This window comes from Pelophylax lessonae, assembly GCF_965119305.1.
Source record: "Pelophylax lessonae genome assembly, chromosome: 6".
NCBI classification, from domain to species: domain Eukaryota; kingdom Metazoa; phylum Chordata; class Amphibia; order Anura; family Ranidae; genus Pelophylax; species Pelophylax lessonae.
Genome location: NC_138773.1, coordinates 256,022,712 through 256,048,698, shown reverse-complemented (window position 1 = coordinate 256,048,698; position 25,987 = coordinate 256,022,712). Strand labels below are relative to the sequence as shown.

At 39.9% G+C, this 25,987-nt stretch overlaps 1 protein-coding gene across 1 annotated transcript in view; it reads left to right on the top strand.

The window, feature by feature from the left end:
* LOC309559037 (sodium channel protein type 2 subunit alpha-like) overlaps positions 1-25,425 on the top strand; it is a 337,619-nt gene extending 312,194 nt beyond the window's left edge. The window contains 6 exon segments of the mRNA XM_082262157.1: positions 1,159-1,440; positions 2,921-2,974; positions 11,136-11,277; positions 12,304-12,428; positions 17,819-18,089; positions 21,877-25,425. Coding sequence (XP_082118283.1) covers positions 1,159-1,440; positions 2,921-2,974; positions 11,136-11,277; positions 12,304-12,428; positions 17,819-18,089; positions 21,877-23,072 — 2,070 coding nt within the window. The 3' untranslated portion in view covers positions 23,073-25,425.
* Positions 25,426-25,987: the final 562 nt, after the last annotated feature.

Genomic DNA, 25,987 nt, shown 5'->3' with positions numbered 1-25,987 from the left:
CCCTGATTAAGATCTGTATATCATTAATTTGTACATTTATCAAAACGCGTTGGATTATCCACCACTCCTATAAGTAGCACTACATGTTTTTATATCTATGTAATGTGTTTGATAAGCCAGCATGTCGTCTGGCTGTATGTATTGTATTTAAATGTTCAATATTGAGGAATTGCTATTTTGTTGAGAGCCCTTTGCAATCAACATTTCATTAAAAAGCATTTTATTATACTGTATTACATTATTTGGAAATATGGTTTATACGTCTGTTACCTTTAAAGTCCCATCCACCCAAGGGGGTTTCCTCTAAATCAAACTGTTCAGGGATTATGGTAACACATTACCCTAGGTTGCACACATAACTTTTTCCTTTCAAGATAATGCTGGCTTCCTTCTCATGTATGTTGTTATATTTCAGTAAAAAATAATATTAAAAAAAAAAAAAGATAATGCTGGCACCAGTGATTTCTTCTCAGTGCATAAAACATAATCTGTAGAACGATTGGGAAGCAGACACTCCTCCAGTTTATATTTTATGACTACGAGGTGGGGATTGAGAAGTAAGGTAGTTTGCTCTATGAGAAAGGATAGCTATATGAGCTATCTGCTAATTCAAAACTCTATTAAAAAGATATGCAATATTTGACAGTTAAAGGTACACTATTTTATATAATGCATGTTCATCACAATTCCAATCTGCAATTACCAAGAGAGCATGTGCAACTAAATTTAAAGTAGTGCATGTTTTGAACTGAAATCTGTGCTGCCTTTTTCTAACTGACTTTTGTAATACAAAACACTATTCTTCAGTTTATTTTAACTGTCACTCATCCTTCATTTTATTATTTCTTGATATAATTTTGTGTTCTGTTTGTTTTTCTTTATTCCTTGACATGTTTTTGTTACATCCTTTATTTTAACATTTTATCTCTTTTTTTTTCTGCAGTTTACATGTATGTGAGTTCATCTTTCCACTATCAGGTCTTTATTTTTTTATATTGTATAGTTTCTCTTTTGTATGTGGTATGTGATTTCTTTCCCACACAATCCATCTGTTTAGATTTTTTTTAGTTTTCTCCATGCCTGAAAACAGATTGAAAACACAAATTCTCCCCAGCAGCAGAAATGACGTGTCCTTTTTCTTCCTAATTATTATACTAGGTGGTTGTAAATGCACTGATCGGAGCCATTCCCTCCATTATGAACGTACTTCTGGTTTGTCTGATATTCTGGTTGATTTTCAGTATAATGGGCGTCAATTTGTTTGCGGGAAAGTATTATCATTGTGTTAATACTACCACTGGTGAAATATTCCCAATTACTAAAGTTGAAAACCAGTCAGACTGTATGCAGCTAATAAAGGCCAATGAAAGTGCGCGGTGGAAGAACGTTAAAGTCAATTTTGATAATGTAGGAGCTGGTTATCTTGCTTTACTCCAAGTGGTAAGTGAAGTAAATTTATTTAATTCTGTTACTTCAGTATTTGTACATGTTTATGATTGTGTGTAGGGAACACCTTTTTTTTTTTAAGGCCTGTTTCATTAGATTAGACCCTATTCTTTTTTGCCTGTGGTTACTGGATAGTGAACCACATGTTGGCTTCTTAAAGCTCTTTTGGATGCAAAGAGATGCAAGAAGGCAACAAACTCACATGTCAATGTCATGGTCTTCTTTTCAAACAGAATGGCAATATTGGCTTGACCTGGTTGGAGAAGGTAATACATAAACCATAAAAACTAAATTTTAGGGATTCTATGTCTTCCACTCTGTTCCCAAAGCTAAAAGAAGCTTGGGCTTTAAAACTCACTAAGATCCCTGATGAAGCTCTCTTGCCACTTACTGCAGGCAACTTACTAAAGGGAAGTCATTTCTACTCTTTGCTATGTGTATGTTTGTTCATTTAAGACACCCAGTTATGAACAGGTAAGTTTTAAAAAAATGCAGATCATTTCCTGCATATGATGGAATGAATGATGCAACTACAGACTTTCTTCATAAAAAAAAAATCAGCCTGTGCTTACCACCATTTGAAAATGGTGGTTGCCTGGCTTAGGTACTTTCTGCGACACTGGTCTGCAAATGACATGGAATCAGGAAAGTCAAGTGAAGACGATATTCCTAATCAGCATATTTTCTCTGGGCCAGTGACTGAGAAAGTGCTAACACCACTGGATCAACATCATAGCAATGGAATTAGGATTTCCAGATGGATTGGCTGGTAACAGAAGCCTCCAAACCTTTGCAGTACAGTGTTATTTTAATATATCACTCCCACAATGTCTGATTGGCAAATTGATGTGTCAGAATGTCCCATAAAAAAAATATTGGTACCTAGAAAGGCTTAAAGTATAACTAAAGGCAAAACTTATTTTTTTAGTGTTGGATAGAGCGGATAGGGATTAGACCACCAGTTTTTATTGCTGTCTGTGGCCCCAATAATTCATCCTCTCTATTTATCCTGTTTACCATTATTATTAGTGAAAGTAAAAGAAATTACTCACATTTTGGGTTGTCACCAGAAAAGTAAAAGAGGGGAAATCTTCCACTGGGTACACTAGTTCTGGTGACCTGGGGGTCCCCAAGGAATTCCCTTGATTTACAGGGATTTTCACTCACTTCCTGTTTGACTTTGGTGACAGGAAGTAAAGGAGAATCTCCGCAATGGGACACAAATGGCGAAAAAAAAAAAGAAAATGACAGGGGTATACCCCTCCCTTGCTCTATCCAAAATGAAGAAAAAAGTTTTGCCTATAGTTCTACTTTAACACAATTGCTTCTATTGTTAGTATATTGCCAGCTTTGACTATCATGTGTGGGCAATTTTAATGTTGTGAAATACAATATACAATTTTGTAGCCCAGTAAAACAAATGTTTTTTCTGACTTCCACGCTCCTAACTATAGAAATCTCCAAATATTTTTAGGCAACGTTTAAAGGCTGGATGGATATTATGTACGCAGCAGTTGACTCGCGAAAGGTTGGTAAAGATTATGAACAACTTCTGTTATTTATGTAAGATCAATTGGTCATCATTAGGATGATATGTACGGGCAGAGGTCTGACTGAGGGCTACTGATGGCCTACACTAATGGCAAATGCTTAACATGAATGTATAGCCTCCTTTGTTATTTTTCTAGGTATACGTGTAAAATAAAATTACTTGAATTTATAATTTACTTATATTCAACTGTATTATACTATAATATAATAATGCAATTGATGTAATTACTACAAAAAAATATGCAATTAATAATATCAGTCTGTGTTAATTTAGAAAATAACCTTATTTTTTTATATAAAGTATGTAATTCTACAGCATAGGTATATGAAGGAAGCCACATTTCCTTTTTACATATACAGGCTCTGCTTCCTGCTTGGAAGTTTCACACAAAGATTGTATTTATGGCTTCTTCTCACAATGCAAGTCTATAAGATGCCCAAATAACATAGCTGTCAGTTGTACTATTGGCTATAGACATCTGTATGTATTAAAGCCTCCAGAAGTACTTTCTAAATACAAAATGTGTTCAAAAGCTGGGGTCTTTCTTCTTTGCTAATTTTTTTTTGGACTGCAACCTTTTATTTTCAGAGATCATATGAGTATTTAAGGGGCACACATAAAGCATTGTTTGCCTTGAGCAATAGGTGGGAAAATAATTGTTAGTTGAGGGATACTCTGAAAGGACAATTTCTGTATAGTGACCTTCAGAAAACTATCATGTCAAAATAATAGCGATTATAAATTATATATTATATATAGTTTTTATTTTAAAACTAAACATTTCTATTCCTGTATTACATATAAGAGGGGGTTCTAATAACTGAAATAAAAGTGTAGTAGCGCCAAAACACTATAAATATAAAACATCCACATAGAGTCCCAAAAGTCCATAAAAAGTGGAGGAGATAGTGTAGACCAGTTCCCAAACTCCAACTGTGCAGAAATAGGAAGCCGACACCCAGACGTGGAATAACACCAACTGCTTACCAGATAATGTATGATTATGAGCGATGGATAAGACAAATATGGCATCAATCAAAAGATCAGCCTCGTCGTATGGTCACATCGGCTCCGATCAAATAAGCAGCCACAATGTTAAGGTAACGATATGGGTAAGGGTCAAACCACCAGAAGGGGTATATGGTCACATCAACTCCGGTTTACCTCAATGAAAGAAGGCAGGAGGATAGTGCAGACCGTATGGGTAGTTTATTCATTCATATAGTAAAAACATACTCACATTGAAGTGGATAATAAAGGCATATTATGATGAACCGCGGTATAAGATAGCGTGCTGCTCGTAAGTCGGATCGCCTGACGCGTGTCGTCAAAACAATGACATCATCAGAGGCGGACCCGACTCCAGACGGCAGCACGCTTAAAAGTGACTCAGCCGGAAATGGCGTAGGCGGAAACCAGCCGCCGATTGCGTTCCACTCGGTCATAAAGCGGAACCGGAAGTGACGCGGGCGGAACAATCCGTCCCTGCGTTCCATCAGGCTCCATGTTGAAACCGGATAAAGCACAGAGGAGCCCTAATAGGTCATAACAACCCAAAAGGAAGTTAATTGGTCCCATCCAGCACAAGCAACTGATTGACTCAGATCGCTAATCAACCGGTAATAGTAACAAAACATACCAAGAACGAGTGGAATGCAAATAAAACATAGTGCATCATATTAAAAAAACATAATATCAATGCAATGTTAAGGCTACAAATTTAACCACTTAAGGTCAAAGAGGAGCCTATACATAATTAAACATTGCTAAAGGACAGAGACAGGACAAGTGTTAATGATGCCACAATAGACGGAAAAAATGTGTACACATCATACACACAAGTCTTCTTAATAATACACTCCAAAGCCATAATAGAAACATATTTCATATGACATGGAAAAGGATATGAAGAATATAATAAAATACAGAAAAAAATAAAAAAATTATATAAAATGATAACACGTATCAAAAAAGCCTACTTTAGCTATTGTTGATATAGCAGTTCACGTCCCACTCGACGTTCAACCCCCATGGGGCATAGGTTCTCATATTAAAAATCCAACGAGTTTCCAAACGGGAAATCTCCCGATGGATATGGCTGCCCCTCCAATGGGGGGTGAACTTATCAATCCCCCAAATTTTTGTGCCCTTAGGGTTTTTGTCGTGACAATCAGCGTAGTGTCTAGAGACACTATGATTAGGAAAAGCCTTCCTAATATTTTTTATGTGCTCCCTCACCCTCACTGTCAAAGTCCTTTTGGTGCGGCCTATATATTGTAGGCCGCACGGACATTGCAGGAGATAGACCACATTGGTGGAGGAGCATCCAATAAAGGGCTTAATAGGGTGTATCTTGGAGGTGGCTGTAGATGTGACCTCGCAGAATTTTCTGCCAACAAGGGAATTGACCTTACAAACCGAACACCTTCTACACGGATAATATCCAGTTAGGGTGTGAAAGAAGGGTAGTTGTTCTGGTTTATCCAAGACATTCGGAGCAATCTGAAGACGTAAAGGCTCCACACCCCTGAACACTACCCGTGGAACTTCAGGGAGTTGGGGGCCCAGCACCTTGTCATTTTGGAGGACATTCCAATGTTTTTTAAAAATGCGTTTAACGTCCTTGTACTGCTTCGAATATGTGGTAATAAAGGAGAAACCGAAACGATTCGAATCCTCTTGTTCTTTGGGCTGCTTCTGTAACAAGGTGGACCTCTCAATATTCTCCACTTCCTGCAGCACCGTATTCAGGTTAACCTCATCATACCCTTTGTCAAGGAATTTACCTTTCAACGTCAGAGCCTGGTTGCGATAGGTATCTATACTGGTACAGTTGCGACGGAGACGTAAAAACTGGCTCCTGGGTACAGAGCGCAGCCAGGAAGGATGGTGACAACTTCCCTGCTCGATGTACCCATTACGGTCCGTCGGTTTAAAAAACGTACTAGTCACAGCTGCACCGTCCTTGATCTCTATGGTTAGGTCAAGGAAGTTGATCTTATTCTCACTAACCTCATGCTGGAGAACAATTCCCAGCATGTTGGAATTGAGTTCCTTGATGAAACTATCCAAAGACACTCTATCGCCATCCCATAGGAAGAGGACGTCATCAATATACCGCCTCCAGAGAACCAATTGGGGTCTCGGTCGGCCATAGATGACGTCCTCCTCCCACTTGGCCATAAACAGATTCGCCATGGACGGTGCGTACTTGGCACCCATGGCGACTCCCCTCTTTTGCAAGAAAAAGGAGCCGCCAAACCAAAAGTAGTTATGTTGCATGGCGAAACTGAGTAATGAAAGGATGAACTCCCTTTGTGAAGAAATCAGGGAGTCATCTCTTTCCAGAAAGGTCTGAACAGCTTGATGGCCATGTTCATGGGAGATGATAGTATAGAGGGAGGTGACATCCGCTGTAGCCAGCAGATATCCCTCCCTCCACTCAACCTGTTCCAAAATATTCAGAACTTGAGTGGAATCTCTCAAGTAAGAAGGGGTGTTGGTGACCATCGGCTGTAGGTACCCATCTATATACCTCCCAACCCTACTGGTGACGGAATCTATTCCGCTCACTATAGGGCGTCCAGGCGGATTGAGGGCGTTCTTATGCACCTTTGGGAGGTAATATAGAACGGGCACCCTCGGAGCCACAGGTACCAGAAACGACCTCTCCTTCTTGTTGATAATACTGTCCTGATACCCCTGATCAATAAGGGTTGATAAATCCCTTTTATACCGGTTTGTGTGATTAAACAGGAGTGGACTACAAGTGTCCGTATCAGAGAGTAACCTATTCATTTCCGCGTAATAGGAGGATTTGTCCAGAACGACAATACCCCCCCCTTTGTCAGCGGGCCTGACAACGATGTCATTTCTTTTCTTGAGGGATTTGAGACCCTCATTGAACCGAAATTCATTCCTGTCTTTCCTAATTTGTAAGGCCTCTACATCCTTGAGGACCAAGTCCTTGAACACCCCTATAGATGGGGCCATGAAACCAGGGGGGTTAAAGAGTGAGGCATTAGAAAGTCCTGAGTGTCTAATGCCCCCGTTGACAAGTCTATTGTCTCTGATGGGCTTAGACATGACATACCTTTTAATGTTCATTTTACGGATGTACTTATGTACATCCATAAAAAGTCCAAACCTATCTAAAGGTTTGGTAGGGGCATACTTCAAGCCGTGTCCAAGAACCAATTTTTCATTATCGGAGAGGTCGGCGGAACTCAGGTTAAAAATCCCTGCATCCCTCAATGCATTTTTCTTTTTTTGCCTGGTCCGCCTCCCCCCTCTGGTCCCTCTCTTTGTTTTCCGTCTTGTTGCCTGTACTGGCTGGGATTGTGAAAATCCCCCTGTGGTCTTTGTTGTTGTACACCACGTCCACCACCATTCCACTGATTGTTATGTTGTGGGTGATTAGTGATGTACCTATCATCGTAATAATCCTCTCCTTGATCCAACGGAGCAAAACGATTATATGATGCCCTATCATCTCTACGTGGTGAACCATAATTGGTATGACTCTGGTGATAATCATTCCGTTCATGGTAATAACCATCACGTTGGTATTCCGTCACTTGGGAATTGTTTGGGGGTCTGGCACCTTTGCCCCTCTTATTTTTACCACGTCCTCTACCCCTTCCTGGGATTTGCACCCATTCATGTCGTATAGGCGTCAGGGGTGTACGAGGTGATGACACCGTAGGAAGAGCAGTTTGAGAGAGGGGAACAGGCAATGATGCAGTGGGTTGACTCGCTGCCTCAGCCTGCATCGCCTCCTGTTTTTTCTGCCATTTAAAGATTAAATTGGACTTATAATCACCTAAGTCCCTAAGGTACTTCTTTTTCTTTTTGGTTTTCTGGTCAGATTCTTCCTTTTCAAGGACCTTTTTCAGGGCGTTGGATCTGTTGACAAATTCCAAACTCTCAGTGGAAGAGGCCATAGAAGTTTTCAAGGCCAGGATCTCCTCATCCAATCTGACCAGTTTAACCTTTTTCCTACTGACTAAGAACCTAAGCATGTTCAATCCAGCATCATTGAAATACTTAGCCCAAACCATTATATCTTTTTCATCCTCCTGTGGGCTGACCTCCCACCTGAGGCTGCGCGGGACCATGCCCAATTCTAGATATTTATCAAGAAGGGCTATGTCCCATTTTGTGTGTATTTCGGAAATCATGATGTTCTTCAATCTTAGGAAGGACCCCCCTAAATCCGTCACAGAGGGTTCCTCCAAATCATTGAAGACATCACTGGCATCAACAACACATTTACTTCTATATGTGAAAATATCCATATTGCCGTCCAGCAGCAAATAATTAGGTAATCAGATAACAATACGTAAAAAATGTAGAAGAATCTGCGCTCAGACAGCTAGATCAAGAACAACGAAGTCCAAATAAAACAATAAGTGTAGGCAGCCAACTAAATAGCAGATTACAGACTAAATAGGCATAAATAAAAGTGTAGTAGCGCCAAAACACTATAAATATAAAACATCCACATAGAGTCCCAAAAGTCCATAAAAAGTGGAGGAGATAGTGTAGACCAGTTCCCAAACTCCAACTGTGCAGAAATAGGAATCCTTTTCCATGTCATATGAAATATGTTTCTATTATGGCTTTGGAGTGTATTATTAAGAAGACTTGTGTGTATGATGTGTACACATTTTTTCCGTCTATTGTGGCATCATTAACACTTGTCCTGTCTCTGTCCTTTAGCAATGTTTAATTATGTATAGGCTCCTCTTTGACCTTAAGTGGTTAAATTTGTAGCCTTAACATTGCATTGATATTATGTTTTTTTAATATGATGCACTATGTTTTATTTGCATTCCACTCGTTCTTGGTATGTTTTGTTACTATTACCGGTTGATTAGCGATCTGAGTCAATCAGTTGCTTGTGCTGGATGGGACCAATTAACTTCCTTTTGGGTTGTTATGACCTATTAGGGCTCCTCTGTGCTTTATCCGGTTTCAACATGGAGCCTGATGGAACGCAGGGACGGATTGTTCCGCCCGCGTCACTTCCGGTTCCGCTTTATGACCGAGTGGAACGCAATCGGCGGCTGGTTTCCGCCTACGCCATTTCCGGCTGAGTCACTTTTAAGCGTGCTGCCGTCTGGAGTCGGGTCCGCCTCTGATGATGTCATTGTTTTGACGACACGCGTCAGGCGATCCGACTTACGAGCAGCACGCTATCTTATACCGCGGCTCATCATAATATGCCTTTATTATCCACTTCAATGTGAGTATGTTTTTACTATATGAATGAATAAACTACCCATACGGTCTGCACTATCGTCCTGCCTTCTTTCATTGAGGTAAACCGGAGTTGATGTGACCATATACCCCTTCTGGTGGTTTGACCCTTACCCATATCGTTACCTTAACATTGTGGCTGCTTATTTGATCGGAGCCGATGTGACCATACGACAAGGCTGATCTTTTGATTGACGCCATATTTGTGTCTTATCCATCGCTCATAATCATACATTATCTAATAACTGAAGTTCAGTTTCTATAAACCAGTGTTTCCTGAATAATAATGCCAGTGCAGATAAATGACATATTTGTGTTGATTTACTAAAAGAGCAGAGGCTGTTCATATAGCAAGGTGAATGTTCACTTAGTTATGCACAGTAAATGTTCACTTGTTGACTACCCAGTCATTATTTTTGCTTGCACTTGATTGGATGATTAGAGTGAACACATCTTTATCTTATTCACTATAGGCGCTTTTCCACTGCATGGTACAGATCGGTTTGGCTCGGTTTGGCGCTTTTCCACTGCATGGTACCGCATGGTACGGGTTAGAACAGTTCTGTACGGTTTGGTACAGCGGCGCTTTTCCACTACATGGTACGGCGTCGGTACGGCTCGCTTAAACAATACCACCTTGGTTGGGGTTCCAAGCAGGCCGTACCGATACCATATCCCACAATCCTTTGCATGCAGCATTGATTGTCACTACTAGCCACTGATTGGTCAGAGAATCGTTGTAATCCCACCCACTTACTACTAAGTACTACAACAGTGGAAAAGCAAACCGAGCCGAGTAGAGCCTATACAGTGCTGAAAGGTGCCGACTCGTACCACAGTGGAAAAGCAAACTGAGCCGAGCTGGGCCAAGCAGTGCCGAGTGGAGACGAGCCGGTACTTGCAGTGGAAAAGTGCATAACACATTGCTAAGTCAACAGCATATATTCCTTAAAGCGGAGTTCCACCCAAAAGTGGAACTTCCGCTTTAGGGAGTCCTGACCCCCCGACATGCCACATTTGGCATGTCATTTTTTGGGGGGGGGAGCGGGTACCTAGTTTTGACAGGTACCCGCTCCCACTTCCGCTCGGAGCGCCGCGGCTCCCTGAGCGGAAGTTCTCCTCTCCCCCTACCTCCCTGCAATCTTCTGGGACACGTCAGAGGTCCCAGAAGATTGCCGGCCAATCACGGCGCGCAGCGGGTACCCGGCTGTGAAGCCGCAAACTGTAACAGCCGGGTGCCCACAGCAGTGATGCCGGCGCCGAGGGAGAGGATCGAGGCTTCCGGCGGCCGCATCGCTGGACCGTTGGACAGGTGAGTAAATGGCTGGAACTCCGCTTTAAGTAAATCAAACCACGCTGTCTGGTCATAATTAGGTTAACTATTTGAATATGATTGGGTAGTTGTTGGGTACCAAGGGGTTATTGGCTAAAATGAGTTGCCATACTGCATATGTAGATGCCCAAACAGCTTGAGAGATAGTAAGGCTGCATTTACACTTGAGCTAAGCATCCTTAGTTTCCAGTTGCTCGGGAAAAGAAGCATGCGATATGTACAATTTCACAAGTTTGTTCACACATTTTTTAAGTTCTTCCATTGAAGTCTGTTGTGGCCAAAATACTTCAAGTTTGAGGCTTGTAGCTCAAAAGAGCTCATGTACTTATGGGCTTCAAGCTTCAAGTGACACTAATTTTAGTTGTGCACAGGCACAACTATAAACAATGTTGTGCATTTCGGAGCTTCGAGCTACAAAACGCTCAGGTATGAATGGGGGGTTGAATGATTTATAGTATATGAAAAATAATGAAAAGGGGTAATACTGGGTCACTATATATTTTACTTATTGTCCTTTTTATATTTTTAAACTTCAATTTGCAGCTACAAGAGCAACCTAAATATGAAGACAACTTATATATGTATTTATACTTTGTCATCTTTATCATATTTGGCTCCTTTTTCACTCTGAACCTCTTCATTGGTGTTATTATTGACAATTTCAACCAACAAAAGAAAAAGATAAGTATAATAAAATAACACTGTTATTTGAATGGTTTGTCTAGCATCATGATATATGTTTTCTCTATATTTTAAAAAAATTTCTCTCATTGGAACAGAATCTAAACTACTGTTTAGATTCCACAATCACGCTCAGAAATACAAACAGGCTTTTCTGGCAGAAGTGTGTCCCAGGCTCCTTTTCCAGTCAAATGATCACTACATGGAGCAATTCAAAAAAAGTGTTTGTAGGTTGCCTATGCCAAATGTCACGGGAGGGGCATGACTGCATCGCTATGAAAGTAATAAACTTTGTACAAAAAGTAAAATATAAAACACACATATCACAGCCACATCGGCACAACCAGGACCCACAGACATACCCCAAATCCTTAAGATTTTTGCAAAGAATGAAGGTTTTTTACCTCATGTTTTCTATGTATGAAGGTAAAAAAATATTTCTGTGAAGCAGCCCCCCCCCCCTAAAAGTTACTGAAACCTAATCTTCCTCCAGCTATGTGCACGAAAGTCTGGGCTCTCCAGTGACTCTCCTTCCTCATTGGCTAAGACAGCAGCTGGAGCCATTGCTCCTGGTGCTGTCAATCACAGCCAGTAAGCCAATCAGGAGAGAGAAGGGGTGGGACAAAGCCACGGCTCTGGTTGTGAATGGGCATGCAGAGCCACAGTTTTGGAGCAAGCGTGTTTGGTGCCCCCATTGCAAGCTGTTTGCTCTGGGGGCACTTGGCAGGAGGGAGGGGCTAGAAGCACCAGCGGGGGATTTGAGAAAAGGAGGATCGGGGGTGCTCAGTGAAAAACCACTGCACGGAGCAGGCAAGTATAACTTGTTTGTTTTTTGTTTTTTAAAAATGGGACTTTAATATCACTTTAAATATATACACACAATATTGTTTTTCTTTTAAAACCTCAGCCAAGTGATTCTTTAGAAAAAGTGTGCTGAAGACCAAGCTGCAGAACCAGAACATAATAAATTAAGGCCTATTAAAAGATCACACCAATGTGCCCTGTACTACATTGACAAGGTTGTAAACAGTTTTTATTTTATTTCTTTACTTTGGAGGTCAAGACATCTTCATGACAGAGGAGCAAAAGAAATATTATAATGCCATGAAAAAACTGGGGTCCAAGAAGCCACAAAAGCCCATTCCAAGGCCACCGGTAAGTGTGTCATATAACTGGTACTTACTATAATATCCTTCCTTGCAAGGAAGCATAATATGGAGACGGACACAGAAGCTGATTTACAAAATTGTAGACTTGATATTTGCCAAATCCACCTCTTTTAACAGATGATATAACTGTATGCCATGCCTACTGGCAAAACGTGTGTCTTAAAAACAGGGAACACATCAAAGTCAGTCACATTGCAATATTGTACTCAAGTGTTCCCAAAGATTTACCATGTGAACAATCTGTGAAGTGTAAAATCTGCCAAATGAATTGGGTATTGTTTGTCAAATGTCTAGCTCAGCATAGCACATACCAACTTCAGAGTCTGTTGTATGAGTAAAGTTTACCTTCTGGCTGGTAAAAAGGTGGGTTACCATGATTCTGAAACATATATAGCCATGTATGCTGTTCAGTTCTCATTACTGTGCTTGATATCCAGAGACATGGGGCTTTTTTTCAGCGGGAATGGGGGGGAACACAGTTCCGGCACCTCCAGCACTGAATGTATGTTATGGCAAGAGGTACACGTACTATTGATGGTTGCTGCTAGGGGATCTATTGTTGCTTAAGAGGATCTGTTTTTGCAGGGGGGTTCTATTGTTGTTGGGGAGATCTACTGTTGCTGGTGGGTGCTCTATTGTTGCTGGGGGGTGGGATCCACAGCTGAGGTAGGGGTCTATTGATGTTGGCCGCAGGGAGATCTGTTTTTGCTGTTGGGGGTCTATTGGTGCTGTGGGTCTGTGGGTGCTGTGAGTATTTTGTTGTGGGTAGTCCATTGTTGGCGGGGGGGGTCTATTCTTACTTGCTGCTGGAGCGCCTATTGCTGCTGGCTGCGGGGAGATCTATTATTGCTGTTGGGAATCTTTTGTTGCTGGGGGGGTATTTTTTTGCATCTAGACCATTGTTGTTGGGGTGATCTATTGTTGCTGGCTGTATGGTATCTTTTTTACTGCTTTTCTTGTTATCATTAACACATTTCATACAAATTACACAATTGTTACTTGGTTCTGTATTCTCTTACTGGGAGGTGGGTAGTGGGTGGAACCAAAGAATGGTGCAGAAGGTAAGTAGGGGGTGGAGACAAGGGGTAACTTGGAAAGGGGGAGTTCCTGCACCTATTGTCTCAGAAAAAAGCCCTGCATAGACATATACAGTGGGTACGGAAAGTATTCAGACCCCCTTAAATTTTTCACTCTTTGTTATATTGCAGCCATTTGCTAAAATCATTTAAGTTCATTCTTCTTCCTCATGAATGTACACATAGCACCCCATACTGACAGAAAAACACAGAATTGTTGACATTGTTGCAGGTTTATTAAAAAAGAAAAACTGAAATATCACATGGTCCTAAGTATTCAGACCCTTTGCTGTGACACTCATATATTTAGGTGCTTTCCATTTCTTCTGATCATCCTTGAGATGGTTCTACACCTTCATTTGAGTCCAGCTGTGTTTGATTATACTGATTGGACTTGATTAGGAAAGCCACACACCTGTCTATATAAGACCTTCCAGATCACAACGCATGTCAGAGCAAATGAGTATCATGAGGTCAAAGGAACTGCCTGAAGAGCTCAGAGACAGAATTGTGGCAAGGCACAGATCTGGCCAAGGTTACAAAAAGATTTCTGCTGCACTTAAGGTTCCTAAGAGCACAGTGGCCTCCATAATCCTCAAATGGAAGACGTTTGGGACGACCAGAACCCTTCCTAGAGCTGGCCGTCCAGCCAAACTGAGCTATCGGGGGAGAAGAGCCTTGGTGAGAGAGGTAAAGAAGAACCCAAAGATCACTGTGGCTGAGCTCCAGAGATGCAGTCAGGAGATGGGAGAAAGTTGTAGAAAGTCAACCATCACTGCAGCCCTCCACCAGTCGGAGCTTTATGGCAGAGTGGCCCGACGGAAGCCTCTCCTCAGTGTAAGACACATGAAAGCCTGCATGGAGTTTGCTAAAAAACACCTGAAGGACTCCAAGATGGTGAGAAATAAGATTCTCTGGTCTGATGAGACCAAAATAGAACTTTTTGGCCTTAATTCTAAGCGGTATGTGTGGAGAAAACCAGGCACTGCTCATCACCTGTCCAATACAGTCCCAACAGTGAAGCATGGTGGTGGCAGCATCATGCTGTGGGGGTGTTTTTCAGCTGCAGGGACAGGACGACTGGTTGCAATCGAGGGAAAGATGAATGCGGCCAAGTACAGGGATATCCTGGACAAAAACCTTCTCCAGAGTGCTCTGGACCTCAGACTGGGCCGAAGGTTTACCTTCCAACAAGACAATGACCCTAAGCACACAGCTAAAATAACGAAGGAGTGGCTTCACAACAATTCCGTGACTGTTCTTGAATGGCCCAGCCAGAGCCCTGACTTAAACCCAATTGAGGATCTCTGGAGAGACCTAAAAATGGCTGTCCACCAACGTTTACCATCCAACCTGACAGAACTGGAGAGGATCTGCAAGGAGGAATGGCAGAGGATCCCCAAATCCAGGTGTGAAAGACTTGTTGCATCTTTCCCAAAAAGACTCCTGGCTGTATTAGATCAAAAGGGGGCTTCTACTAAATACTGAGCAAAGGGTCTGAATACTTAGGACCATGTGATATTTCAGTTTTTCTTTTTTAATAAATCTGCAACAATGTCAACAATTCTGTGTTTTTCTGTCAGTATGGGGTGCTATGTGTACATTCATGAGGAAGAAGAATGGCTAAATGATTTTAGCAAATGGCTGCAATATAACAAAGAGTGAAAAATGTAAGGGGGTCTGAATACTTTCCGTACCCACTGTAAGTTGTCCTAACATTTGGGAACACCTGAGTGCAAGAATGTAGTGGAATTGACATACTTATAATTTCAGGTATTTATTTAGTGCTGACAATTTACGCCGTGCTTTTCATACTGTACATTCAGTTCCACTCTATAAGGACATTACAATCTAAGGTCCCTATTTTACATGCATGTATACAGGTAATAGCATCAATTTAGACCTACCAGCAGGCCTTTGGAGCTCAAGGAGAACATGCAAATTCTATGCAGTTAGTGTCCTGGGTAGGATTCAAATTGATGACGGCAGTGCTGGAAGTCCCAAATAAAAATAAAAAATGTTATAAAATAAAATTTGAGGAGGTAAAGTAAGGACAACGGTTACTCACCAATGTACACACTGGACAGCAGAGCACTATAAGTAAACTTTGTGTACAAACACAAATTGCATTCATCAGTGGCTGGAGTAGTGCGCAGCAATGGAATTCGACAAGCCTTTGTGTACATTACAAAGGAAAGTTCAAAACGAATCTTAGAAAGTAATATTTTACTAAAAAAAATAATTGATGCTTGGAATAGACTTGCAGCAGAGGTAGGTGAGTCAGTCAACAGTAAGTAAATTCATACATGCTTGAGACAAACATAGATCTATACTCTATACTTTCAAAAAAGAAAAACATGTAATCAGGCAGTCCTTAAGTTACAAACATGCAACTTACAAACAACTCATACTTACAAACGGAGGGAGACAACAGAAAGTCAAAGGAAATCTACCCTATGAAGGGAAATTCACTCCTGTAAGAGTTATCATGGGAAAAGGGTGTCTCCACTAAAGCTTTATCACCAAGTCTTGTTTCCACAAACCCAACCCAAAATTTTCAAAATCCAGTTGTCACAGGGACAGAAAGTGAGGTGAAATCTTCTGAACAGTGGCACAGGCAGCAAAACATACATTACATGGCCCCTCCCTCCCTTTGAGTGCCCCCACAGCAAGCAGCTTGCTATGAGGGCACCCGAGCCGACGCACAGCTCCATCTATCCATTCAGACACAGAGCTGTGGTTTGGCCCTGCCCCCTCTCTCCCCTCATTGGCTAATTGACTTTGATTGACAGCAGCGGGAGGAGGAGAGAAGTCCCGGACAGTTGAGACAGTCATGTGCCTTGCTGGGTCGAGAGGGGGCTCAGGTGACCATTAGTGGGGCTGAGGGGGACTGCTGCAAACAGAAGATTTTTTCATCATAATGCATAATGATAAAAAACCTTCTGACTTCACAACCCCCTTTAAACTTTTTTTTCCAACTTACAATACAAATTCAAGGTAAGAACAAACCTACAGAACCTATCTTGTTTGTAACCTGGGGACTGCCTGTAAATAAAGACAATAGTCCATCCAGTTCAACCTGTGTAGGTGTGTGTGGCTGTAATCATCTCGCATACCCCTGAATGTTCTGATCCTTGAGATGTACGTCTAGAAGTCTTTTGAAAGCCACCATATTACCTGCAGAAACCACCTCTTGTGGTAGAGAATTCCACAATCTTGTAGCCCTAACAGTAAAGAACCCCCCACGTTGCCTGAGGTTAAAACGCTTCTCCTCTAATCGCATTGTATGCCCCCGAGTACTCATGCAATCCCTGCGACTGAACAGCTTTTCTTCTAAGCCAAGATCCCCATTGAGATATTTAAAAATTGCTATCATGTCCCCCCTCAGGCGTCCCTTCTCCAGGGAGAATAAATCAAGCGATTGCAGACGCTCCTCATAATCAAGGTCCTCCAATCCCCTGATTAGTTTAGTTGCCCTTCTCTGGACCCTCTCCAGCTCCAACACATCCCTTCAGAGGACTGGTGACCAGAACTGGACAGCATACTCCAGATGCGGTCGGACCAGAGTTTTATAAAGTGGAAGGATTATAGTCTTATCTCTGGAATACATCCCTTTCTTTATGCATGCTAATATTCTACTGGCTTTGGCAGCTGCCGCTTGACATTGCATGCTGTTGCCTAGTCTATCATCCACCAATACTCCCAGATCCTTCTCCATTTTTGATTCTCCCAGGGGTTCCCCTCCTAACGTGTATTGTGCTTTTATGTTGCTAGTCCCCAAGTGCAAAACCTTACACTTCTCCACGTTAAACCTCATTTGCCAAGTTGTTGCCCACTCCGTTATTTTGTCCAGGTCATACTGTAGGATATCTGCTTCATGCTGTGCTGTTATTGCCCTGCCTAATTTTGTGTCATCTGCAAAAACTGATATTGAACTACAGATCCCGTCCTCAATGCTGTTTATGAATAAATTGAACAAGGTTGGTCCTAGGACTGAGCCTTGGGGGACCCCGCTTACTACCTCAGACCAGTCTGAGTATGCGCTGTTTATTACCACCCTTTGGACACGCCCTTTTAGCCAGAAAGTTGAGAGGCATTTTAGTAAATGCAAATGTACTAGTTTTTCTTAAAAGCAAATACTGATTCATTGACATGTCAAAATTCTAGGTTTGTATTTAATTACCAGTATGTAGAACTCAGAGAAAGGAGAAACTGATTTTGTGAAATATGCCAAAACAAATAATGTTAGAATTATTTTTTTTTTACATTAAGTGTTTACTATTTTTTTGTTTTTTGATAGAACAAATACCAAGGTTTTGTGTTCGATATTGTAACAAGGCAAGCCTTTGACATCACCATCATGATACTTATTTGCCTTAACATGGTAACAATGATGATTGAAACAGATGAACAAAGCCAAGAAATGGAAAACTACTTGTACTGGATCAACATGGTCTTCATTGTCCTGTTCACTGGTGAATTTATTATGAAACTGATCTCACTGCGGCATTATTACTTCACAATTGGCTGGAACATATTTGATTTTGTTGTTGTCATTCTCTCCATTGTTGGTAAGTATTGTTGGTGCTGCACAGGTGTAAAATTATTGTAAATCACGTCAAATTAAAGGAAAAATACTGCTGCTCCTCAAAGGACACAGAGACAACTGAATGTGAACTTTTATTATTTAACCAACAAATGCATTCATGCTATAAGGACAGAACAACAGTTGCAATATTGCAAACAAAAGGTCAAACACATTTCTTATGGTACATTTAGATACCTTTCTATTTTTGAAAGTGAGCCAAGCATTTGTACTGTGAAGTATTGGATAGGTATAAAAATTAATTATGATGTTTAACTTTTTTCTAAGCTACATTCAGGAAGTTCAGCTTTTCATGAGCTCTTTCATCTTGAAATAATAATAATAAAATAATATAGGTTTTTAAAACTAAACTGTCTATTGTGGTCTTAAAATGATAGGTGTCTTTGTCTACTTGTGGGAGACAAATATTGAAACCAAGATTAATGGTGTCATGGTTCATCACCTCTGTGGGGTAGATTTACCAAAACTTAGGAGTGCAAAATTGGCTTCCAGTTTTTTTTTTTTTGTCAAAGCTTAATTGAACAAGCTGAAGTTAGAAGCTGATTGGCTACCATGCAGAGCTGCACCAGATTTTGCACTCGCCAGTAAATCAACCCCTGTGCGTCAAACTCACTTGGACTAAAACATGAAATACAATACCAATATTAACATCAGTTTAATGTGTATTATTGTGCATTACCTATCTTACCCTGTACTTGTTTAGCCAGTGTGGTGACAATAAAAAAGAAAGTTGTCCTAGAGCCTAAAGCTGAGCTGCCCATTTTCTTTCTACTCACCTTTCTCACACACAGTTATGTATAATTATGTTGTGTATAATTTTTTTCACAGCTATGATAGTCCATGGAGAAACAAACATTTACTATTCATTTCTCTATTAGAAACTTCCAAACTGGCTGTGAAAATTTCTGTAGTTGGGGAAGCTTACAGCTGTAAAGAAGTAGACACCCAGGTTTTGACATTAAGGGATATTTTTAGATTGGAAATATAGGACCTGTGATAGTTTAGTTCTTGTGAAGATACAGACCCTAGGGATGGCTCCATGATTCTTGGTACACTACTAATTGAGCCAGTCACTCAGCGCAACAAGATGCATATCACGTGTTCAGATATCTATATATTGGGGGGGAAATACTGCGCTTCAAGGATATTACATATAATCAATAAAATCACAATATATGTACTGTTGTTAGTGTGCAAAACCACAAATTGATAGATAAATAAATAAATAAATAAATCACAGTGACTCTTCAATTTCACTCTGTGTAAGAAGGAACCTTCCGTGTATGTATAAATCAATAAATATAAAACGAATTTAATGATTCAATAAGAAAACAAAGTGCACAGTGACTTCAGTGTAATAAAATAAATATTAAATATAAAGTGCATGTAATAGTTATAGATGATGGTGCTGTGCAATGCTGCAAAACTACAAAAGAAGTTAGAATAAAGTGCATAAATAGTAGTGCATTAAATGAATCCATGATACGCTGTGCAATACTACAGGACATCCAAGAAGTAATTGAATGAATCTACAGTGCATAAATAGTGTTGTGCACAAATGCCAATCTATAAAGTAGTAGTGCATAAATAAATCAAAGTGCTAGTGCTGTTCAAAGAAAATAGCAATTAGACGGTGTAATTGTTACAAAATATGTCCATATAATCTTCTGATTTAAGAGAGATCCATTTATTACGGTGCTTCAGTGTTAAAAACACGTGGTAATGTCCCAGTAAAAATCCTGTATCCTCTAATACACCTCTTTAATACGTGAGTGCTGGTGCTCTTCAGTGTTTAACCACTTCTAGGTGTGCAAACCGCTCACCCTACTGCTGTAAATAATACGCTTTAGTATTATTTCCAGTGTGATTGCGCCACTCTCTGCGGGATATGGGTACAGTTTTCCACTCCTCTGGGGTACTGCGGGATACTGTCAGAATGTCCTGTATCACACTATCTTTGCATCTGCCTTGCAGCTTTACTGTGATAGTTAAAATTGCAACAATCTGCTCGTAATTTCAGCCGCGGGACTTGTTTGAATGTCCCGTATGTCACTTCCGGTGTGCGCTTTCCTGATATCTAATATGCGCAAGCTTGTTTCAGCACAGTAAATTACTATGATAAGAATGAATTTAAAAAAAAAAAGACAATCTTAAAATAGAAGTCAGAAGTGGCAGCTTCCATGTTTCTTTTAAAGCTGATATCTAGGCAGATATCATCTAATTAGGGTGACCCCGTATATTTATGAATTGCTGCTTGTATAGACTGTTGTAATGGAGAGGAATTCTTACCTGCACCCACCCTGTTGGGTCATCCCCCCCCCTCCAGTCCTTGAATGTGGGCAGGCCTTCATTGTCATCACATATAATGCAGATCCGTGGTTGGGTCCTGGCTCTGCATGTTATGTGATGACAGTGAGGGGGCAGCTGCACAACTATGTGTCCAAGAGAAGAACACCAGCTTCTTCGAAATAAAAGCTAAATGTAATTCTCTGCATTACATCCCTCAGGCTAAAAGAGTACTAATTTATAACTATAGGCTTAGGTGGGGGCCTCTTTTTTTTATAGTTGGCCAGAATTCAGCTTGTGTTGTGCAGGGGAGAGGCAGATTTAAAAAGTAATAGGTGGTCTGATCTCAGTTGCAACTGCGTACACCTTCTGTTCCTGTGTCACTGGTGCTTATGATATAATAGCCTTTAAAGGGGTTGTAAACCTTTGTTTTTTTTTTTTTATTTTTTTTTAAATAGAAGACATGCCTATACTTACCTTCTCTGTGCAATCATTTTACACAAGGCAGCCCTGATCCTTTTATTCTGGGGTGCCCCACCGGCATTCTAGGCCTCTCCTCTTCATCGGCTACCCCCACAGAAAGCAGCTTTTTCTGGGGCACCTATGCGGGCTCGCTGCCGAGTCCCGCTGCTGCATCTATTGACACAGACAGCAGCACTCGGCCCCACCCCCGCTCCCGTGTCACTGGATTTGATTGACAGCAGTGGGAGAAAAAAGCATACAATGCATTAAGGTGGAAAAACCTTGAGGCTTTACAACCACTTTAACACAAGTTGAGCCAATAATGTCTGTTTCGCATTTACGCTGAAAGATACCTGCTGTTGTTACTTGATTGCCTCCCATCAATCTCTGCTGAAAATTCTTTCTGGGCCAATTCCAGACATGTCCAATCAAAACAAGTTAGTAGATTAAACCAGTTAAACATCTTAGGATCACTTTGCAAGCAAACTGAATATATGTAAAGCTGGGTATACACATGCAGTTTTTTTTTTTGTTCAAAACTGACAGATTCCAGCATCAACACAAACAATGTGTGATGCAGGGATCTCCCCATCCCCATTAGAATACACAGATCATTGCTTGCAGCCATTGGCTGCAAGTGCTGATCGAATGCTGGTTTTCCAGCAGGACCATTTGAGAGAAGCAGGTCCTTAGACTGTCTTCTGTTGAACATATAGCAGTTCATACAAACCAAAAGTCAACAGGAACCGCCCAATTTTCAGTCTGTGCACATCCTGCCCAAGTCTGTTGCTAGGCCAAGGGGCTAGCTACAGGCATGCCTGCACAGCCTGGTGTTTTTATGATCCCCTGCTCTTTCCCTGCCAGTGAAGTAGAATACACATTTTTTCAGTGTACAAGACTTTTTAATATTTTTTTAAAATGTTAACTTAAAAGTGCAAAAATGTATGTTATTTTTTTAAATGTTATCAGTCCTTTTGAACATCTTTATCTGTTTCTCTTTTTAGGCATGTTCCTGGCTGACATGATAGAAAACTATTTTGTTTCTCCAACATTATTCAGAGTTATTAGACTTGCCAGGATTGGGAGAATCTTGCGTCTCATTAAAGGAGCTAAGGGAATTCGTACTCTGCTTTTTGCTTTGATGATGTCCCTTCCTGCCCTGTTCAATATTGGTCTTCTGTTGTTTTTAGTGATGTTCATTTACGCTATCTTTGGAATGTCCAACTTTGCCTACGTCAAGAAAGAAGCAGGAATTGATGACATGTTTAATTTTGAAACATTTGGCAATAGTATGATTTGCTTGTTCCAAATCACTACATCAGCTGGGTGGGATGGCTTATTAGCACCAATTCTGAACAGTGGTGCACCAGACTGCGACCCAAATGCAGAACACCCTGGGAGTTCAGTCAGAGGGGATTGTGGTAACCCCTCTGTTGGGATTTTCTTTTTTGTAAGTTATATCATCATATCCTTTTTAGTGGTGGTAAACATGTATATTGCTGTAATTTTGGAGAACTTTAGTGTTGCCACGGAGGAAAGTGCAGAACCCCTTGGAGAGGATGACTTTGAAATGTTTTATGAAGTTTGGGAAAAGTTTGATCCAGATGCAACACAATTTATTCAGTACATTAAATTGCCTGATTTTGCTGACGCTCTGGATCCACCTCTTCGTATACCAAAACCAAACAGAGTTCAGCTTATTGCAATGGATCTTCCCATGGTAAGTGGTGACCGAATTCATTGCCTTGACATCTTGTTTGCCTTTACGAAGCGAGTGTTGGGTGAAGGAGACGAAATGGATAATCTTCGGCAACCAATGGAAGAGCGTTTCATGGCATCCAACCCTTCAAAGGTCTCCTATGAACCAATTACGTCTACCTTAAGGAGAAAACAAGAGGAATTGTCAGCGATCATCATTCAGCGTTGTTTCCGGCACTATCTTTTACGGAAAACTATTAGACAAGCTTCATATATGTATAGAAAAGAGAAAATGAAAGAAGTAAATAGCTTGCCTATTAAAGAAGACATGGGTATTGATAAGCTTAATGGGAACTCAACTACAGATAAGACTGATATGACACCCTCTACAACATCACCTCCATCATATGATAGTGTAACAAAACCAGAAAAGGAAAAACATGAAAAAGACAAAGCAGAAAAAGAGGACAAAAGCAAAGATGCCAGGGAGAATAAAAAATAAAACTGCACATTTTTTCATTTGTGTGATAAATTGTTTACAACCTGTGAAGATGACCCATCTGTGTCAACAGGACTCCTCTGGGAGATCTATGCCAAACTGACAGTTCTTGCATACATGTACTCAAGGTCAGTGCCTATAATAAGACAGTGACCTCTTGTCAAGAGATGGTGTATCAGCCTTGACTGGTGGTTACTGTTTAAATAACCAGTTGACACTTCTTTCGCAGAGGGCCAAAACGGCTTCTCAGTCTGTTGGGACCAGTCATGGGAATGCAAACTTTTATTGTTTGTGTGTTTCACATAAAACACTGTAGTACAATAATTGTGTCCACTGTTTGCATTTTCAATTACCATACTGCCATATGTTTACAGACTTGTGTTAGTGGATCAACTGTTTTTTTTTTTTTTTTGTTTTTTTTTTAATTTGTAGGTCATTTATTTATATATGTGACTATTTTTGTATATGGGTTTTACAGTACATTGGGGATATAATACAACCTTTAAAAAAAAATTATAAGTCTAAGAAAAAAAAAACAGACGACCACACACTGTACATGTGAGAAGGTTATTCACAATAACTCGAGCAGTCAGTGGGCACTCGTAGAAAATAAGAAGGCACACCTAAGCTTTTTCAAATATTGACACCGACGTGTGGGCTAGGATAGAAAAGTGTTTGCACCTACAATATCATCCCAGAAGTGACTGTGAAATCAAGTCACTGTACCGCATATGGCAAATCTACTTCTTAAGGTCGTCTTGCTACTCAAAAGCCAATGAATCATAAAGAGCACTCCCTTCTTTATCCAGATCTCTAAATCACATCTTCTCATATTTCCCAGGTAAATTAAAATGGCAGTGAGTGGCAAATATATGTTTGATTCAAAAGAGTAGAAAATATATAAATGGAGTGCATATATTAAAACCAAACAAAACGGAAGATTCCTTGGATTGTGAGTGATATTTAGTGAACAAGACTATTTAATAAAACAAAAATTCCTATAAATATAGAGTAATGTCACTTATTTGTATATTTATTTTATTGAAACAGTTATATTTAATAATATGCACTGTTAAGTTATATAATAAAATAGGGACTGTGATGATTTTTGGGGGAAAGCATATATTTAAGAAAATATATATACCATTGTTTATTAAGAAGGTTTAGAATGGATAGATGGATAGTCACTTGCAGAGAGTTAGCCATTGCACATTAAAATAATTGTGCAAGCTGTGGTCAACAACTCAAGATCATTCCTCGGACCCATTATGTGCCTGTGAACTCCCGAGTCTTTGTACTATGGAATTATAATAGGTGTGTTTTGCCAAAGGACAAAAACTCCTATTGTGCTTGCCTAAATGGTCTGTCTGTCTCCAAAAGAACAGACCAGATGACAGCACAACATCCGTCATTTTGAAAGTGTTCCATAGTGGAATGTACAACAGAAATTATTAAGGCAAAACACACCTCCCCGTAAGAAGCACGTCTATACATGCTTAACTATATAAAGTAGGTTGTGGCTGTACTATGTATAGGGCCCATGCCGTTTAACGGTTTAGACAGTAGCAATTGACAAGGTTCCATTTGAAATTTTTTGCAAGACATCTGCATGAAATGCATTTCCTGTTCCGAAATCAATAGTGGGAGAATGGCCAATATGTACTTCATTGATGTTTAATATCAAGTTTGTTGATGATGTTGGAATTTTATGTCTACAACAACAGACTGATGTGATCACATGATGACATATTCCACAAGATGCTATCATGACACTTAAAGAGGTGTATCATTTATCGATTTCACTGGTGAAAACAAATTAATCAATAAATGGGCGTCTTCCCTGAATGATTGTAATTATTTTTTGACACAATCTCATGCAAAAGAAACTGTTGCTTCATAAATGAAGAAATAGCTGTGTTACACTGTTGCCAAAACCAGTTGTGTACTGTCTTAACAATTCTGTGTTACAAAAACAGTGATAGTACCTTACAAATGTTAATGTAGACTCGGTCTTTTGAAAAAATGCAAGTGTTTTGATAATATATTATACAAACTGTCTTGAATGTACATTGTAGATAAAACAGCAATTGTATTCCACTTAGCATGTCACTGTATGGGACTCAACATATATTCCATACAAAGTGTCTTAATTATATTTTTGTCTTATACAGTGTACAGGATACAGTATGGACACAAAACATTAACATAAATGCAGGGCCCCCATTCATCACATTTTTTTTTATTACGTCTGAAAAAAAAAAAAAAACTTTACCTGGATCTTTATGTGACATTTTCTAAGATTCTTTATTTCAGCTGATAGTTGAAAATTAATAAAAAAAAGCATTGGCTACTTAAATTATGTTTGGGTATGTGGTATAATTAATGGATTGAGTTTTATTGCTGGCTGATTATTTTCACATAAGTGTCTGTCAGGTCTAGTAGCGATTCTTAGCTCTTTTTTTTTTTCAAAATAACTTGCCATTTCAGTATAAAGAATTTTAGATGGTTTTTATTAAATACACAGAATGATTATTTAGACTAGTGCAGCTCAGTTCACTTAAATAAATGATATACAAGGGAAAGTCCTCTTTTTTTAATTAAAAAAAAAAGCAAAAATTGTTGATCCTCTTAGGGGGGTGGGATTGTATAGGCAATCATAAAGAAGAGTTTTATATAAAACACATACATTTTATTTGATACAAAAGGTTCTAAAAACAAGATTATTTTTGAAATCTTTGAAATCAAGAAATTGTTGAAATCAACAATAATCTTGTTTTTATAACCTTTTGTATCAAATAAAATGTATGTGTTTTATATAAAACTCTTCTTTATGATTGCCTATACAATCCCACCCCCAGAGGATCAACAATTTTAGCAAACTTCAAGGGATGATGGCAATTAAAATTAACTCTTAGAGC